Source organism: Lepisosteus platostomus, chromosome 13 (genome assembly GCF_059453375.1).
Source record: "Lepisosteus platostomus isolate fLepPlt1 chromosome 13, fLepPlt1.hap1, whole genome shotgun sequence".
NCBI classification, from domain to species: domain Eukaryota; kingdom Metazoa; phylum Chordata; class Actinopteri; order Semionotiformes; family Lepisosteidae; genus Lepisosteus; species Lepisosteus platostomus.
This window is the reverse complement of record NC_142623.1, coordinates 36,967,609-36,987,910: the sequence shown is the minus strand read 5'-3', so window position 1 is coordinate 36,987,910 and position 20,302 is coordinate 36,967,609. Positions and strand designations below refer to the sequence as shown.

General features: G+C 36.1%; 1 protein-coding gene across 4 annotated transcripts in view; it reads left to right on the top strand.

Moving 5' to 3' along the window:
* Positions 1–16,219, top strand: part of rnf130 (ring finger protein 130) — a 60,028-nt gene extending 43,809 nt beyond the window's left edge. For 2 of the 4 annotated variants that reach the window (XM_088604530.1, XM_088604529.1), the window contains exons 6-10: positions 467–549; positions 4,997–5,093; positions 5,997–6,201; positions 9,791–9,884; positions 12,626–12,788. In XM_088604530.1, coding sequence (XP_088460656.1) covers positions 467–549; positions 4,997–5,093; positions 5,997–6,201; positions 9,791–9,884; positions 12,626–12,641 — 495 coding nt within the window. In that variant the 3' untranslated portion in view covers positions 12,642–12,788. Of the gene's footprint in view, positions 1–466; positions 550–4,996; positions 5,094–5,996; positions 6,202–9,790; positions 9,885–12,625; positions 12,789–14,217 lie in introns of those variants that run through there. The other 2 variants (XM_088604532.1, XM_088604531.1) reach the window with 2 other exon arrangements.
* Positions 16,220–20,302: the final 4,083 nt, after the last annotated feature.

Below are 20,302 nucleotides of genomic sequence, written 5' to 3'. Positions count from 1 at the left end.
CAGTATATTGAAAGCATCTTTGTTGACCCACTTTTTCAGAATTCCCATGTCTTCAATATCTTGTAATTTACAGTAATTGTGCAAGTGATAATCTTTGTAGATTGTTATTGCTGCTATCATTTGTTTGAAGATTCAAGCAAGTAAAGAAAATAGAACGTCTTATGCAGGATGCAATATTATTAGATCATTGCTCTGATACTAGACAATATTCAGATTCCAGTTTAACTAAGAATGGCATTATTTTTATTAAATTTCTGGATCACAGCACTTCATTATTTCTATTTCTTTCTCTGTTTTATTGTCTTGCATCAAAGATCCCTAGTTTGTTACGAACGTAATAGATCGAAGGACTAAAAGTGAGCTGGCCATCAGGTTGTATTGATGTCAGGAAACATGAGGAGTGTTTTAACATTGGAATATATGTGTTAAGCATTTTTTTCTGTTTGTATTTGTTTTGTTTTGTCAGGAAACAGACCCAGACTTTAATCACTGTGCAGTCTGCATTGAAGGCTACCAGCTGAATGACGTGGTTCGCATTTTGCCTTGCAAGTAAGTTTCTGAACAGAAAATCTAATTTCCTAATAACATAAAAACAAGCCATTGCCTCCATTCTGTGCTCCAGATATCTATCTCCAGCAAGGTCAAACATGAAGGCAGCTGTCTAATGAATTCCTTATTCAGTACTCTAGACCTGTTAACTCCCACTCTCCATGGCAGTGCTCTGAGACAAATATAGCATAAATGTTGTTTTCAAAATGTCTCCAGTGCATATTTCGCAATCATAGTATTGTTGCCTCAAGGCTTTTTCACTATACCACTACATCATTCAGCACAATTTCATTATATTATGAGCTCTTTCCACAAAAAGCGGAAAAAATAGCTTCTTGTCGCATTTTTTATAAAATATAGGAATCTGTGAACAGAAAACTGCAATTTCTTTCTACTAACTTCAACTAGATGGCAAATACGCTAAGGGGGAGATGCATAACAATAGTTGTGATCATCAGATTCATACACCTGAGATACCAAAACCTTTTCTAATTGTTCAGTAATACAATTTGAGAGTTTGTCACTTCTTTTTTCAGTTCGTCAACGAAAGTTTTTTTTAAAACAACCAGCATACCTCTTTCTTTGGTCATCTTTGTACACATCATTGAAAAGCTATTAGCATTATTGAAATGTGATATACTGCAGAGTGTTTAGTTTTTAGTAGGTAACTGATCCAAGGATCTCATCCAGCCGTTTCTTGAAGGAAGCCAGAGTATCAGCTTTGACAACATGGCTGGGTAGCGTGTTTCAGACTCCCACAAGCCTTTGTGTCAGGAGTGCCTTCTCTGGTTTAAGTGCTCATCTCTTTGGTTTCCATGTATGTCCCCTGGTTCATCTTTTACTATTGATTCTGAGCAAGTCTGTTGGGTTGACTTTGCTCAGTGCCTTTAAAGATTTGGCTTATTTTAATCAGATTCCTTCTATTAAAAACTGCAATGATATAGACTAAGATTATATATACAGTATATATATCTTTCTGTCTAAATCTACAAGTGCAGTCATGAATGAAAAGCACTTTTTTGTTATTTTTAAAACATCCAGCTGTGTAAGTGCAGTCATCTGTAACCCAGAAGAAGTTACAGAAGCGATCATTTTAAAAATGCAGTAGTTGAACTATATACAGTACTACGGAAATGGAAATAATCCAGTAATAATGATTTTTATTTTAAAAAATGCATTTAAAAATGCATTTGTTGCAGGTAATAACAAAATGTCATATATGCTTAGAAAACAGCTGTTATACAGTCTTTATCATTTGTCATCTGTCTTACTGCTGTTAATAACCCAACCTTTTATTTTCCATATTACAGTCTATTTTTAGTTTTGCTACAAGATGTATTCATAAGATTTTGGATTTTACAAAATTCTTGTTAGCTTGGATTTTAAAGTGAACAGTTTCAAATGTGTCAGGTGGTAAGCTGGTTAAATGTACAATGGATATTGAGACACAGGTCAGTGCTGTCCTAATGGTATTATAATCTGTTTTGCACAGGTCTAATGCTTTAGTTGAAGAATCAGGGTAATCACAGTCTAATTGCATTGGGCTGCTTTATGCCTATTGACATTTTGTAGATGTAGGGATATCACTACCATCCATGTGGTATCAGATAACATAAATAAGAATTAAGCCAAGCTTGTTTTCTGGTAGTAATGTGGTCCATTTATTTTATTAGTCTGGTGTCAGGAAAATATTGTCAGGGCATTGTCACATTCATTAAATTCAATTCTTGCTTTTAAAAAAAAAATCAGATATTATTCTTTTGGTTTACATTTTTTAATTTAAAAATGTAGGGACTCTGCAAAATATTTTCTTTCAGAAATGTTTGTTACTTGTGAATTAAGGTACTGTATATAGCATTTCTCTCCACAGTCCCATCTGTTTACCAAGCCTTTAGGTGTTATATTTGTGGCATGCAGGAGTTAACATTAATCTCATATGTTTTTAAAATTTACACGTTCAGCTAGCTGCATGGTGCCAGTCTGCAGTTGTGCTTGTGAAGGAGCCTGCTAATGGATGGGGCCCATTTCTGATCTGGTGGTGTCCATTCCCTAAGGACAATGATGTATTACTAGCATGTTGGCTGTTCTGGTATATTAAGGTACAGCTGATGCATAACCTTGGCCTGGTTTCAGAATTGGAATGATTCTGAAGAGATTTAAAATACATCTGACAGGCTGTTACCTGTGTTCTGTGAAAGCAAATCAGCTTCATTTGAGAATGTGTGTTCTCATGGTGGGGAAATAATAGGTCTGAGGGGGTGCAAGGTCAGTGTTTGCTTGAGACCTTCAGCTTCTTGCTTGTGTCTTTAATATATTGCAAAATCACTGCACGTGGTTCCCTACTATTTTGGGAGAGATGTTAAATTTGTGAAATGTGCAAGTTGTGGAACATAAATATTCCTGTTTTTAAATGGCCAAAAACAAGAATACAAAATAAACTTTTTTGGGGTAACTTTCTGATACCTTTCACTTCATAAATGTTAGGTGATATGCTACGTATTTTTGATCCCAGGTGGGCCTGTTAGTTTTCTCAAAGCAGAAAATAATTTTGTTTTTAATTTTGGTGTTCATGATGTAAGTAGAAGCATGGGAAGACTGATCTATATCCATTTTAGAGATCTACAGTATGTCCCTGACCTTATCTTCATTACAGCATAACTGTGGGAGCATCCCATAAGCACACATACTGTATTACAGGTGGATATTCCAATAAGTCACAGTTTGCTAAGTCACAAAACCAGGAGGTATTTTTTTACAGCAAAGAAAATGTAAAAGTCCATACTGTGACCCTGTTTTGCACTGTAAAAGGTTAATAAAAAAGAACATATGGATATATGTGATTCACACAAATTACTAAACATGACTGAAGATGCTTCTTATACTGATCAGTTAAATTTCAACTGGTGTAAAGGTTGCTTTGCTCTTAGGTTTGCTGCTGTCAGTGTATTAGCACTTTACACTTATATTTTCTGGTAAAGGAAAATCTTTTTAGCAATTTAAAGATAATCTGGTTAAAAAGCATTCAGTCACAGGCTGACCATGTGACTACTGTAGTGTATATAAGCTATTGCAATGCTAATGAGGAAGCACTTCTCCAGTAGGTAGACTGGTTTTTGGGGTGTTTTTGGCATTTATCCCATGTCATGCCTACATTGTGGGCCAAGGGAATGCGTAGATTTGTGTGTGCAATTGCATCTTTTTCCCTTGCTTCTTTTGTTACCCCTCTGTAACGACTGCCTGCCTAGAGGTGACGTTTAAAGGAGAATTTGTTTTACAGGCACAGTCAAGCTTATATATCTCAGAAACCCTGTGTCTCTCTGGGTTCCTGCAAGATAAGATTAGGTTACCTACTAATGCTCTTGTGAGGTAGAAGTCAGTTTGAGTTTTCTAAGCTTGCCCAGCACAGGAAATCAAAGATTATATTTTTCCAAGCAGCCCGTGCTGAATTATTTAAACATGAACTGCGTATGTAACAGCGCATCGCATATTCACTGGACCACTGAGTACCAGAGACGCATCTGGGGCTGACACTGACTACTGTCAGTCCCATTACAGTGAGCTAACTGGAGTAGGTCAGTGGGTAATAATTCCTGGGCTCAGAAACATGTGCTACCATACTGTGACCCTGTTTTGCATTGTAAATGGTTTATAAAAAAGAACATATGGATATATGTGATTCAGACAAATTACTAAACATTACTGAAGATGCTTGAAAATGGTTGCTTTGCTCTTAGGTTTAGTACAGGGGCTTAAACACCGTAAAATAAACTATGGCTTAGCGTACTGTCACTTCAGTCATCCAAGTGCATGTATCTTCCAAATGTAGATGATCAATATCCAATTAACATTAATTAATTTGCATACTGCAAAAATCAGTTCCACAACTGTAACAATAAGTAGCTTTTTTTAAATTATTTTATCAAATGTTATTTGACATGAAAGCAGATCAGGGTAAAACCATTATTTTTTCTAGAATCTTACTGTGCAACAAAATCCTGCAAAAACAATCAGTTGACAAACATGAAATCAAGGAAAGAAAAAAAACAGTCCTCGCTGTATGCAGACGCATAACGTGTCTTTGATGACTATAAGAAAACCGTTGCCCTAGAAGTTGTTTGCAGTTGTTTTTATGTTATCCCTCTCCAATGCACTACATGATGTATTTCCATATTGGTTTACTTTTTCTGAAAGCTTTTTTAAATTTAAAAACTAAAATGTCTGGAACTACCTGTTAAGTTGCATTACAACAGAAAATTCAACTAGATATTGTTCCTGATTGTCCGTCTGAAATAAAACAATAGTAGTACACTGTGGATCAGAATGTGCAAATGAACTATGTAGATAATCCACAGTGTGGATGATTGTGGTTTGACAAAGAAACAAAATCTGCTATTATGAGACGGGCCTTGACTGGTTCGTGCTCACTGTCTTTTGTTCTTTTTTTCAGGCATGTCTTCCATAAAATATGTGTGGACCCCTGGCTGAATGAGCACTGTACCTGCCCTATGTGCAAACTTAATATCCTGAAAGCTCTAGGAATAATGGTAAGCAGTGTATGTGAAGTGTTGTGTAGAACATAGGCCTAATGTTTCCAGAGTGCTCTGTTGCCATAAAATAAATCTAATGCCATTCACTGTTTGAGTTCTACTTTAAACTTTAAACGTAGACCACATGATTTGTAATCACTTCCCCTGAAGCAGTAACTATCCTTGGTTTTAAGTAGCTTTTCTCCACAAGCACTTTTGTCCTTAAAATCCTTATTTAAAATTGTGGCTCACATAAATAGACAACAGCATTGTATGTAGTTAGGCCAAAAACCCTAGTTCTTTTAGTAAGGATTAATAACATATATTCATTGCTGTTTGATAAACACATTTTATTCCCATAATACAACAAAACAGATTTAGAAAATGTTATAAGTCAACTGCAATCATGTAACAGGCCACTTGTGTTTCCAAGCGCAAATAAAGGAGGATATGTGACTGAAGTGACAGGGAAATGTAAAATCCAGTCTGCAAACTCTTTCATATCTCAGCAAAAATGAATCTATAAAAATGTAAATAAATATTGTTGCTTAGACTTTAAGAATGTGCCAGGATGTCCTATGAAACAGCCCTTGATACCAGCTTTGATGTTATGCAACTCGCCTTTGTGACTAAGGAAAACCTAGAAGCTACTGCCACCTTCTGGCAGAAACATTGATTGTATTTGCTATTTTTTTTCTTTCTGGTTGAAATGTTCTGGTAAGATATTTTGTAATTATAGTCAGGTATGAGTTTTAGTACTCTGTCATGTTTATTGTACTTTTTAACACTGTGTAATTTTCTGTCGGCCAAGCTTTTCTGATATGTAGCTTTCAGTGATTTTCAGACCAAAGGGCACTAGGATCAAACATTAACATTTTTTGCTCATCTTAACCGTGTTTTGTTTGCCTGTTTGTTTTTTAGCCAAACCTGCCCTGTGTGGACAATGTGGCCTTTGATATGGACAGAATAGGTCGAGGTCAGGCTGCCAATCAGAGATCAGCCTTGGGGGATCTATCCAATGAGAACTCAATTAGCTTGGAACCACTGAGGCATTCTGGGACCTCCCAAATCCCATCAGAGGGGGAACTTACGCCACGCACGGGAGAGATCAACATTGCTGTTACTAGTAAGAGGTTTTCTCATGCAGTTGCCATACATGATTGCACCTGGAATGTGTGAAGCTGGAAAAGCTGCACTCTTATAAGCTTCTGCACAATAAAGCTATTAAGAATTGAGAAGTACTTTTGCCCAGTACTGTCATCCACTAAAGCTTACTGTTAGAATTGCTGTATTCACTGTGAACCTTCTTCTACTATTAATCAGATTACATTGTTTACTTTCAGATAACACACTTATTTGTAGGTCTTCAGTGCCAGATTTTATAGATTTTTTTCCCTTACCATAAAAAATCTCCTTGCAGCTGTCAAACAAGCTAGATGGGTCGAATGGCCTGCTGTCATTTCTCTCATGTTCTCAGGCCTTCATAAGCGGAACCTTTTAAATATTTAATGTCAGCGATATCACCACAGCACAGCCCGGAGAGGCTTCAACAGGTCATACAAGCATTATTGCAGAGTGTGGGTTCAAGAACATTCTGTGAACAGAACTAAAAGTGCTGAAAGAAAAAATGGCTACCTTTGTTCTTAGACCTGCATTGTCTCCTTATCCAGTACTTGCAAAAGCACACGTAGCAGGATCTGTATGCAAACTATGGGTTCCACTAGTGATTTATGGGGGCTTTCTAAGCATGTCAGCCTAACAGCTATCAACTATTAGCTATACAGCTATTAGCTGAAAAGAGGAAATCCAAGTACTATTCAGGATTAACTGACCGGTGTCTTGTTTGTGGTCTGCTCACATTAGGCTTTCTCTGTAATAAGAGGGCAAATAAAAGTTTCTTTGCTTGAAGAAACAGTTAAGAAATTTAAGTGGTGGGTGGGAGTTGGTTTTCACATACAGTACAATGTGTGATATCCACAACTTTCACAGTCAGAGCTGCAAATCACAAGTGATATTAGTATAGAAGGAATACAATTCATCCAGCAGTCAAAATTTCAAACCTTTCAATTTTTAAATAAATTCTTTGCCTTTGCCTGCTATAATAACCTGACCACACTAAGCCTTTTACTTATCACAGAGTCAAATCTGGTGTCTCCTGGGTATGTCTGCTTACTAACCTTGCAGTGCTTTTGCTTGCATTTGCTTTCCTTTTGTTCTTTTCTATCCCCTATAGCCTAATATTGTATGAGCCATATTTTTGGCATTTACTGGTAACTCTGAAATCATATAGATAGCCATGTTCTACAGACCTTTCTGTATCTTTTAAACCATGCAAAGTGTCCAAAATCCAAAAAGGCTTAAGCCATGCAATACAGTGTTGTGTTTGTGAAGAGTTTGAGCAATGTAAGAAAATAAGCTTTTTAAACTGCTTTTTCAGAATATTGAGTCTCTTTGAGAGAGTTTTCACTTAGAAGAACTGTCTGTTAAAATTATTGATCTTCTGGTGGTGGGAGTTTGCAGATGATTCAGAAGATAGAAACATCCTTCGCATTGCATCTGGCTTATTAAAGATCAATATCTCCATAGTTTAATCTGTGCAGAAGACATTTCTAGTTATTACAAGTAGCTAATACAGTAGTTTGGGGCCTTTTGTTAAAGAAGCAATGATTATTATTTTTTTACATTTTGTGAAATAGAAAGTTGAGATAACCTTAAAAATATAATAGATAACAAAAGTGTCCACAGACTGACACAGGGACATATTGGTTTTCTTGGCAACAACAGAAGTGCTATTAATGTGGTAGATTTGTTGTGAACTTGAATTTTGTACATGCCCAAATTGTTTGTTTTTTTAATTTAATGTCACAATTTATTGATAAAATTCCACACAGCATACACATGGATGTAGAGCTTTGCACTGTTGTTGTGCACTAATAAAACTACAGTAAATTTATTTTGTTTAGCTTCACATTACAGTGTTAGTATACCAGATTAGTATGTTTCAAAGTTAATTGCAAGAAGAAATATTCTAATTCAGTCCTCTATAATAAGAACAGTTTACAGGACACGTAAGTAACTTTATGTGATATGGATATGTACATTACATACTGGAAATGATGGAGAATTACCAAAACAGGCATGCCTACTTTCACCATCAGATACACTGTGGCATAACCTTGCCCCATAAACTCCATCTCAAGGAAAAACAGCACAATGTGTAGCAAACAATGTCCGGAATATCTCCCTCAGTCATTTCTTAACCTTCTTTCATCTGGAGGATGCTGCCAGTGTTGACAAAATAAAACCCACTGCAAGGCAATCTGATTACTTCAGTAGGCATAATGAAATTTGGTCTTTGAGAACATCTTTTCCGTCTTGGAATTAACGAGAATTTGATGTCTGCTCTCAGAGATTAGCTCACGAGCATTTTCACTAACTTCTGTACACAACCTGTACAAATGGTAATAATAACAAGCCAACAGATGATCAGTGAAGGTCTCCAACACTTAATGTCTAAAAGAGAACCATTTCTCTCATCAAGGAAGCAAATAAACACATTTATTCTGTCAACTGAGAGGAAATAGAAGGAGGTCCTGATGATCCCAAGGAATATTTCCTGCATCATAGCCGATTTAAGATCAGGTTGTCACAAACAAAATTATAATTTGCTTGTTTTTTTTTAAATTTCACATGATATGAAAATTTTTTTTGGTGGGGAAAACACGAGGATATTTTTGCAGAGGGAGGATTGAGGTGTCAGAAGACATGGACACAGAGTTGTCGGATTCCATCAGAGATCAAACCCAGTACATTCTGACAGTTTCAAATAGGAGGGGATGAAACGTTAAAAAAATTACAAATCATCATACTATAAGGTTATGAGAAGATGTCATCTCTCTTTTTCAATGCCTTTATTAAAAGAGGATGTGATACTGGTTGCCTGTTGTTCAACATAAGTACGCCATGCGATTAACTTGATGAGAAAGAATATGAAACAAGTTTCAAAGTGTAGCATGAGACAGACTTACATCTAAGGTCATCTACACTTTTTCTGATACCATGAACTGTAAAATCTATGTAATCTGTTTTTGTACTTCAAACCTCATCACAGATTTCCAAGAGTACTGTTTTAGACTGAAAGCCTATTGATCTTAATTGCAAAACGCTGGTAAGACGTCAGAGATTCCTTCTGTCATAATACAGCAGTTTTTTTCCCTAAAAGGCTTAAGGCAATCCATCTGCTTCCTGGAATTTGCCCATCAGGCTTTTCCACTCTGCTGTCCTTTCACTGTAATTAAGGCAAAATTAAAGGAAAAGCAAGCGTTCTAACTGAATTCTTTCTCTAAACAGTCTAAGCAAAGACAAGCTGTGTTTTACTCATTTACAGAATTATGTTCTAAAACAGTAGCTTTTGCATTAGAAATGGAGTGTGTCAAAAAAACAAGACAGAAAAATGTTTTTTTTATGCACTTCTTCCAACAGGCAGTGGAGAAAAAGGCTGGCAGTTCCACTGTCCAGACTCACCAGCGCTCTGTCAGCGTCTCTCCGTTTTCTTCCCCACGTGCTTCCATTTTTGTCCGTTTCTCCAGCTCTCTTCTGCTCGATGTGTTTTGAAATGAGCTTGAATGCCACACTCGCTCACTGTGCCGCAGGACTTCCAGGGCCTCACCTAGAGTTGCCCCTCCACAGTGATTTCCCCTTTCCTTTGTTGACAGAAGAATGGTTTATTATCGCCAGCTTCGGCCTTCTCAGCGCTCTCACCCTCTGCTACATGATCGTCAAGGCCACCGTTAGCTTGTCTTCATCTGAGTAAGTACCCTTCATCTCTCACTCCCTTTTCTCACTCTCCTAACCATGAAAGTGCAAGACAATGGCTTTTGTTGTAACTTTTTTTTTTGTGTTGATTGGTTACTGAGTGAAGTGTATCTAATAGTGAAGCTGCTTCCTCAGAAACCAAACCAGAAACTCCATGAGTTAAGGTGGAACTGGGCATCCTTATTAAACTAGATTTAATAAATTATTAATTTAAACTAATATATAATACATTTTTCAGTTTCATTTTCATCTTGGTATGAAACTAAGCCACTTTGTTAACAATCTTCTTACACCATTACACCATGCCTGAAAGCATGATCTCTAATCCTTTATTTAAAATCGGGAGTAAGAGTGATAGTTTGGGCAGCATTTTACACAGTGGTTAGCATTCCTGCCTCGCAATGCTTGGGCCCTGGGTTCAGTTCCAGACCTGGGTTGCTGTCTGCCCATTTTGTGTGTTCTCCCCATGTTTGTGTGGTTTTCCTCCAGGTTCTCCGGTTTCTTCCCACAGTCCAAAAACATATTGGTACTTTAATTGGCTTCTGGGAAGATTGACCATAGGTGTGAATGTGTGCATGTCTGTGTTTGTCTTTGTGTGTTCCCTGCAATGGACTGGCATCCCATCCAGGGTGTATCCTGCCCTGTACCCATTGCTTGCTGGTATAGGCGCCAGGTTCCCCACAACCCTGAATTGGAAGAAGCAATTAGAAATTGGGTGGATAGATGGTTGAAGTATGAATGACACTTCAGTGGCCAAAATAAGTAAACTCATGTATTGTATATCTTTGGTTTAAGTCCTTGGATGTACAATACTAGGGTTATATAGTGACTGGAAACTAACAAGTAGAAGAAAATTATTCTTCATACTTGTTAGGGAAGGATATTGCCGCACATAATTTCATTAAAGTACTTACAGTAAGGAAACCGTGTTTTCTGGAACTTAATAGCTTATAAGCACCTCGTGATGGTAGGACTAATTTCTGTTGTCTGTATTTTCCTCTTCTTTTGTTGTTCCACGTTAAATTATGTTTATACATATTGTGATTTATTTTTATATAATTTCTGCTTGGTTGGGAATAGACTGATGTGACTTGCAAATTAATTATAATCATCCCTAAACCTCCCTGCAAGAGAGTGTGCAGCCTGCAATTGTTCTCAATTGCAGCCTTGGATATATTTGTTTGGTTTTTAATAAAGTACATTAACTGGAATGATTGGTTTGAATGGCACACTGTTTGTGGAGATGAAACCACAATCTGTCATTCTTCATGGCTTATAAAACAAGGTAGAATTTAGATTTCATAAAAAATTACATAAATTGCTCTGAGTAAAGAAAAGAGTACTTGGTGATGCAGTGACATGAAAGGACATTATCTGGTACAGAGGACGTAATTAACCTTGTTGGACAAATTAAGCTCAATCAATCTCAGCCTGACTTTGATAAGGTTCTGTGCATTGACAGTTCACAAAGAGCCTCTGTGGATCTCAGCCAAGAGTGGCTGCTTAATTAGGATGCCAACCAAGAGCTTCTTTTCAAGTTACAGAGCAATATATCACTTGCATAATGTACTCTAATAATAGATATGTAATAAAGACTAAAGAGTCACAGTATCTTTAGGAAATTGTTAAAGGAGAAAATGTTAAAAACTCATTTTAAATAACAAACTGTAAAACACAATAATGGTTAAATATCTACATCATTAAATATTAGAACTTTAAATTATTTCAGCATTAAAGACTACAAATGATATATAAAATGTGTTTAAATTATGTACTGATGTACATACTTCAAAGCATGAAGGATGTCCAAACACTAATATTCAGGCTTAATTTAAAGACATTTGATATTGCACTTAATTTTTCCTTTTCATAGTCAAATCTCTGGACAAAGCACAGTAGCATTTCTTAATAGCATGAAGACAGATAATCTGGGGGGATCTCTGTGTCCTTGAAATAGGAAGTATAACCACTTTGACATACAGGGTTTGCATTCCTCCTACCCCCTCATTCAGCTGTGTGTGATAACTGACAGGACATGTCTTGTTTAAAAGGAAGCAAGGCTGGTCAGTGACTTCTCTTGAGTCAAAGGAATCACCCAGCTGTATTGTCCAGCAGGGATTCTTTATCTGAGCTGTAGACAGGAGTAAAATGCTCTTGGGATAGAAGTGGAGAATCCAAACATCTATTTCATCAATACTGTTTAATTTATTTCCATTTCCACCACATCAGACTACCTTGATTAAATATCTTCTTACGCTAAGGACTATTTTACTTATATTCATGGAACCATTTTATATATGCTGTATATATATGGATGTCCGGTTCTGGTCAGCACTTTTCTATGCAGACCTCCAAAATGCTGGAATTCGCAAAAAGACAACTGTCTTACATAGATGTGCCTTATTCTGCAGTGACTGTGCAAAAACACTAAAGTGCAACTTGGTCAGATGTTATTGGGGGATTGATACAGAACCTCTACAAGAGCTCTGAAAGTTCTGCAATAGCATTCCTTCCTCTAATTGGTGAGATGACACACATTCAGGAGAAAATAAAAAATCTTTGTTTTGCTAGGGACGGATACGTGTTAAATGCAGTATATCATTTGCATAGTTCTCGTATTCATGCTTCCATTATGTCTCCTTTCTATAAACACCTGAAAGAACTGAGATAATCTAATGTAAATCAGTAGAAGTCTGTTCTTTTTGTAAGACTTGGTTCTCTCTTATCTTTTACAGTGTCGAGTGGTATTGAAGAATCATCTTTTGGATGAAGTTTCTGCAATCAAGCTCCACTGTTTAGTTCTAGTTCAACCATATGTTTTTATAACGCTTTTGTAAAGAGGGTAGTTTTTTAGTGAAAAATAATGCTTTTAAATAATAAATATTTTTAAAACCTTGACCGGGATTCCTTGTTTTATTATAAGTCTCCACTCTCTTTGGACCAAAGGTTTTTCTTAGTGCCAGTTTGTGTATTTTTCAAATTACACATCTCATTTGGAGCCTGCTTTATTATTATATTACAGTGTCCATTCTCTACATTAAAACAGAAAAATATGAATTATTACACAGATATCTGATTGAAGTTGTATATGAAATTGAAGGGTTTCAGGAAGGAAAGGGAGTGTTTGGCACAAATGCATGACTTGTGTGAAAAAGAATAAAGGAGAACTGTAAGAAGCAGGTGACAGGGCATGTGTTCTTGGGTGTTACAACATTAGTCAGAGAAGCTGGAAAATTACAGAATATGTGCCTCATCTTCTTGTATACCCTGAGAAAGGTAATTTTACTTATATATATAAGCTTGCATTCTGTTGCAATCTCATCTCGCATTATAAAATGTTTAGGTTTGAAGGTTTCTTCTGGTCAGTAATCTCTCTAGTTTCAGACCTCTGGGGAGTGAAGGCCAGTGGAGCTGTCTTTGAAACAGCTGCAGTATTAAAGGAATTATGTTTTCCTGTCATCTTGAGAGTCTTCCTTTTACCACTACAGAGATAAGTTTTTATTAGCATAAAGTAAGGAGTTCAAGAAAGTGGGTGATTTCTTGAAGTGTGCAATAAACTCTTTCAAACAAGATGCGGTATGTACAGTATGTGTCTTGTCATCTGGCAAACTCGAGACGACTGCTAGTGCTGTTTGTGTACCAGTAGATGGCGCGCTTCTGCGCATGCTAGAAAACTATAATTCAGTACAGTAGTGCTATACTACACAGTTTCCTCATTGTAGTTACACTATATTTCAGTTCCTGCCCTTTGTCCATATGTTAAAATAATATGACAGAATATGAGTAGTAGGTTACAGAATAAAAGAATGGAAAAATGAATTATCTACAGTAAACACTGAATCTCAAGCTCGTCATGTGCAGGGCATTGCTGTAAATCCTGGCGTCTGAAAATACCACATGACTGCACTGTTTACATGCCTCCTCTCAACTTAAGAGAACTTTAGTTATTTCCTTCTTAAAACGTTTCTCTGTGACCAATTAGTTAAGCTGCAAGAACCACATCCATGACTAAGGTTTCACTTAACACGAACGTTGCTTGTGAATTATGAGGAAGGTTCTGTATATTTTAGTGTTATCTTCACATAATAATGCCACAAAATTTATAATTCAGAATTAACCTACTGTTCTTCAACTAGTATAACAGAGAATCCTTTCCTCAATGTATTAAATGTGTATTTATTATTTAATTAGCATGAAACAGTTGTATGGAACTTCTCTTCGGTTTTTTCTCTTCTGTTCTCTGTTGTTAAACAGCAAGTGCTAATTCATTCATTCCTTTGATATATGCATATGTGAGTATTTCTCTTTTTTTTCTCTCTCGCTTCAGGTGGTCATTTCTTCAACCGAAACTCATTGTCTCCTCGGAATGTGGTGTGTGAAATTGAGCTTCCGGATATCCAGACTTCTTTGGACCTGTACGATGAAAATAAATCCTGAGGTCTCTTCCATTCATCAGGTTCCCCCAATCCGGGATAGGCTTCAAAACCTCAGAGCACAAAGAAAAACCCGGAATGTGGGGTTCTTCCCTATACCTTGTGAAAACAACATACTGTCATTACAGAATGTACTATACCTGTCGCGAAAGAAGAAAGGAATAATTCAGGTTTTCATTTATCATTGTTAGAATTATTCTTCCCAGCTAATTCTTTTTTCTGATGAAAGAGAATCCTTGATAGTGAACTGATGTCATTATGGGAGTGTGGGAAGTACCTTGCTGTTTTAAAAAAATTTTATTTCTTTTTTTTAAAAGAACAATATTTACTAAAGAATCATCTGCATTGCCTGGATTTTAAACCGAATTCCTCATAACCATGCGTTTAAGTATATTTAGATAATCCACAAGCATCTGTGATTATGATTAGCTGATTTTGTTTTCTCAAATACAAAACAGACCTTTGTCAGAACAAGAGGATCTTTTGAAAGAAAATGAGACTGCCTTGACACAGCTGACATTGTTGTGGGTATGCCAGTCATGAGCCAGACATACTGCATCAGAATACGCTGTCTCTGCTGCCAGCGTGGTTGCCCACCCTTAGCTGCCTGGCAAAGAAACTCCAGTCATCTCTCACAGCCTGTCTTCTGACTTGAGGCAGTTAAAGTGGTACTGGATTCAAAGACTTGGCTTATTGAACCTGAAAGATATTTAATTGAAGAGTATTTTGCATTTCGCACCACACGAATTTCTTTGGTGGATCAGTATCTCGTGGTATTTAACCTTTCCATGTGTCAAATAAGATAGTTGCCCAAAAGATTTTTTTAAACCCACATAATAACTTGGCCTCTAATTTGTCTTGAATCTTCAAAACCTCTCAAGGGGGCTACCTGTGTGTGCAGTTTTATTTCACTTAGAACTGTCTAGGAGGTTTTTTGTTGTTCTTGTGCTTTGCATAAGGTATAGTTTTTATAGACGAGCTGTATATAATTCTCATTGATCAATTGTATTTCCCTGGTAGTCCCCTAATATTGCTTTTGAAATGCAATTTTAATAGTACAGAGTTCTAATAATTTTCAGCTACCAAAAAGCATGCTTTCTTACATGGCTGATATTTCAGTGACCAGGATGAAGACAATGGCACAGATAGGTCAGAGCAATCTAAAGGAAATAACCAATCAGTATTTACTAGACTAAACAGTATATAATGCCATGGTATGTCAGTTCATTTTACTGTTTTTCATTACTGTATTGAGGTATTAAAGAGTCACAAGGTTTATTCTTAGAAGGTACTGAAGGTAAATCGGGTAAAATAAATCAAGGGTACATCTGAACAAGTTAATCTGTTAATCTGAACAAGTAGAATTATCTGTCAGTGTATACACAAGTTACGTTTATGTGTGGTACTAGAAAAATCTACAAAAATGCCATATTGGGCTTTTTCAGCATTGAATATATTTATTATATCAGTGAATTGCCTCTGAGGCTAAGATCAAGAACTATTGGAGTTCGCTTTTGAAGCAAGAATGTACAGTCTGGACTTCCAGAATTGCGAGGACAAATTCATGATTTTCACGTTTTAAAAAAAATCCTGTTAACAAAACAACTCAGTGCCATAGCCTACAAAAAATCTACAATTGTTCCACAAAAACTTACAGTTAATTTTCTATTACATTTCTGTTCTTAATATATGTGTTTAAAAAGAGATATGTCATTTGCAGTGAAACTTTATCACACCTTCATAAAGTTATGCGGAACTTGGATTTTAAAGTGTCACCTTCTTGGTGTGTGGCTTTATGCACTAATAAACGTTATATGTTTAGGATACATACCTATTTGCTATTGCTAATGTGAAGCCAGGAAGTCCTTTACAAATAAAAGGGGATTTTGCATGGAATTGAGAATGTGGTGCTGACCTTATGGAACACTGAAAAGGGGTTATTCCTTTACTGGGCTGCCCTTTAAAGGAAATGAACGTATGCATCCCATAGCCACTTATTCTGGAGGTGCTCTATCTCCCATAATTAACACTTTCTTCTTTGTGGTTCTGCTTTACCAGCAAATGTATTTAGAATGCTGTAGCATATAATGTAGTTATAACAATCACTAACTACATTCCTAAGAGATGTCCTCTTGGGGAGTTACTTCAAAAGAAACCTAAGCTGCAGATATTGTACTGAAAGAAAGAGTTGGTTTTAAAAGTGAACTCATCTCTAAATATTATTTTAACACTTCTGAACTGCACCTAAAGTAAATTACTAAATATTAAAGGATGTATGCCAATGTGTTTTCCTGACAAACTGGATTATACAAAAATCAGACACTTCTGTGAAATCAGTAGTGGTCTTAGTGATAAAATAAGATCTTCCTCATTTTTACATATTGTGGCCAAGATACTGTACAAAAGAAGTAGCCTACAGTATTGTTACTACTAAATCATGTACATGTACTACATGTATATGTACGTGTACATACTAATTCATGTACATGTAAAGCCAGAACAGTCCAGGGCTTTGTAAAGAGATTAGGATGTGGAGAGCCCTACTCATTATTTCTTTCTGCAAGTATGCTTCCTTTCACATACAAAAGAGTTTAAGTCCTCTTCAAAGGTTTTAGCATTGTATACTGCAAAACATTGCAGCAAGGTTCAGGGCAATTTTAAAGTGTCCAAATATGTATGGAATTTCAATGGGATTCACCAGCTAAATTGAGGTGTCTCTTTATAATGTTCCCCAATACAGATTATACTATTAAGCTTGTTCACATGCAAACCAAAGCATGTTGCTTAAAAAAGTACATACTGTATTACTATTTGTCTTGTGTCCTATTTGAAAACGTTTACTGCAGATTTTAAATGCAATAAATGTATACAAAATAATTGCATTTGCTTTGTTTTCAAAAGTGATTTTTGAAAAAATATGTGCAAAAATAATTGATTTTCTGTAAAATATATGTGAATTAATGATAATTCTCAAAATTATTTAAACTGTATTTGGAAAGAAAAGTCCCATGTCGAGACTCTAAGAGGTTGTAGAGTAAAGAATTGATACATAATTAATATAAATAACTTGAAAAATTAATGAATTTGTGATGGCTGTAGCTGTTACTACAATTGGAGTAGCAGTTGTTAATCACCCTCTTATGTTTTTATAAGCTTTTTTAAATTTGAATCCAGCTTCTATTTACCAGCCATATTTACCAGTCTTCTTTGTCTCATTGAACACTAAAGCTAGTTATCATCTTCACCTGTCAGCCCAACCAGTGTCCATAATATTTCCTGGTTTGAATGTCACAATGGGTGTAGAGTTTTGTTTTTATATTATGATTATTATTCAGTTAAAATGCATCTCAAATGTTGATGTCTTTCAAATACATTTTTTAAAATAAAATGGAAGAACTGAGAGTAGAAAACAAAAATGTTAATTGACGTCTCATTTTCTGGTATTTATTTTTGAAACATGTAACTACATCCCTTCTGCCTTTTCACTTGGAGATCTAAAATAGCATTCCTCTGCCTAAAGTGCAAGACTGACGACCGTAACCAGGTATAAAGTGGAGGACAGCTGTACATTCCAATTACTATGATACTTTCAGCTTGGGGATATCAATGTGTTTTTGGTGTCTTCTAAATAAATTCTTCCCTACGCATATGGACTCCTATGAGCTGACTATTCTGGCTCCTGACAAGCCATTAGCTTGCTGTGGAGCCAGTGAATGTTACTCAGTCATTAAAAGCTCCTAATTAGAAACCAGCAGTAACAATTTGTTATTTTTGCAGAGATATATGGAGCCTCTATTGTAATTAATGATAATCTGCAGCACAGAATGTGTAGCACACAAACTTTGTTTTTCTGCACTGTTGAAAATGGGATTTCAGGTTCTTTGAGTATTGGCAGGAATTCATTGAATGTTTAATGCTTTGAGTGTAAGTACACAGAAATTCCTCTTTGGGACATTTGTGTCATTGTTGATTGCCACAAGACATGCAAAGCTGATTCTTCTGTAAATTTTGCAGTATTCTTATTTGATCTCTGAATCCTCCACCATTGTTTCATAAACGCATGTTCATATGGTACGTGACAAGCAAAGATGTGTGAGAAAGGTGATGTTAATGTTTAAGAAGAAGCTGGTTATTATCTTCATTTTATATGTGTCATAGATGTGAATGGCAAATATTGCTTCAGTCTTTTGGTCTTGCTCTATGGTTTGGGTCACTGTTTCACTGTGTGCCTTTGAATATAATTCCCTTTGTCTTTTCTCCTTCTGTCTCTCTTTGCAGTATTCAGACTTCAGATTAAAACATTTTGGAAAAGTTGCCTTTGTATTGCATTTTACTTTCCTGCAAGATTAAGTCTTGTATGTTTCTTGTATGTGTGTGCAATACAAGTGCCTGCACATCAGTATCTTTGGACAGTGTGTGAGTTTTGTGTGTGTTTTGAGCAGCTGCACCTCATATTAGAAAGTTACAGACTCTTTATTAAATTGATCTCTTGTTATGTAACTACAATTTAATACCACACCTCATCCTTCCCGAGAAGCTTTAATAGTATTTACGTATCCATTGTTTAAGTGACATATTAATAGGCAATGGTGATCTTTGTCAATAAATGAAAGCTGGATCTCACAAACAAACCTCTATATTTTTTACAAACACGTATCTATTTTATTTTTCTACACCAAAACCTAAAACACTAGTGACTTGTTCCTAGTTGAATACATTTTTATAAGTGAGTAGTAAAAAAAAAAGTGCAAAATTTTTTTAATTATCACCACAAAAACTACTTTATACACATTCCTATTTGTAATGAAACCTAGAGACAGTGTGATACTGTACTTTGTACGAGTACAGTCCATTTGTTCTGGCACAAAATGGAAACAACTGGCATGGTTGTCAATAATAATGACTGCAAGAGAACACCTCAGTGACTTTGAAAGAAAAGTGATTGTTGGAGTATGAATGTGTATCGTCACCAAAAGGCAACAATGGGAAGAAGCTCACACTCCAGGATGTCCAGGATGTTGTGATGCCCAGTGAATTAAATCGAAGTGCCAGGCAAAACTAGGTGACATCTGCAGATCGATTGACTACAAATTTCGACCTCGGGCATCATCAGCCATTATTCTATGGGGCATGATTTTAGACCAATTTAACTACAATTGGTCCACCAAGAACTCCACAGTGAGATACCATAGTCGTGTTACGATGCATAAACCGCTCGTCACCTGGCAATGCACATTTGTGAGCCCAGGTCTGCAAAGAGCCCAGACAACGGAGTACCAAAAGTGGAAAAACGTGATATGCTGTTTTCATGATATATCATGTTTTGCCATGTTCTTGGAAAGTAGACACGTGGCACCGACCTTAAGAACACTAGAGCCCTGAGCGCTGACCAGTTTCAACAGTGAAGCGTTCGTGTTGTTCTGTAGTGTTGTAGAGCACATGTTCCTGGCATGGATTGGATGAAATCCTTGGTTCAGTATGCAAAGTTGAGTCTGATCACAACTTAATGGTACAGAGTGATCATCTTAACCCCACATTGCAGCAATTCTTTCCTGACTGGAGGGTTGTCTTCCAGTCTAACTCTATTATGCCACATAAAAGGATTCATCTCACCTGGCTCCTTTATGTCAAATGTGTCAGCAAATAAAGTGATTTTCGACATAAAAATAAGGACCGCTGACAAAATTATTTCTCAAGAAAGGTTTTTTTTTCATATTTGCATAAAGGAATATACAGTATAATAGATATAATTGCAGCTTACGCATGCTGACACAGTTACCTACTTGAACTAATAGATATAATAGCTTACATAGATATAATAGTCAAATGACTAAAGGTACAAGAGATTCTACTCTTAGTTTTTCTTGAAAGCTCCGCTCTGCTTACCAACAGAAAAGAATGTGAGTCCTCTACCTTTATTGGGCTTCAAATACTATATAATTAGACCGTTGTTCTTGTTAAAATTTTGCAGTTAGTGAA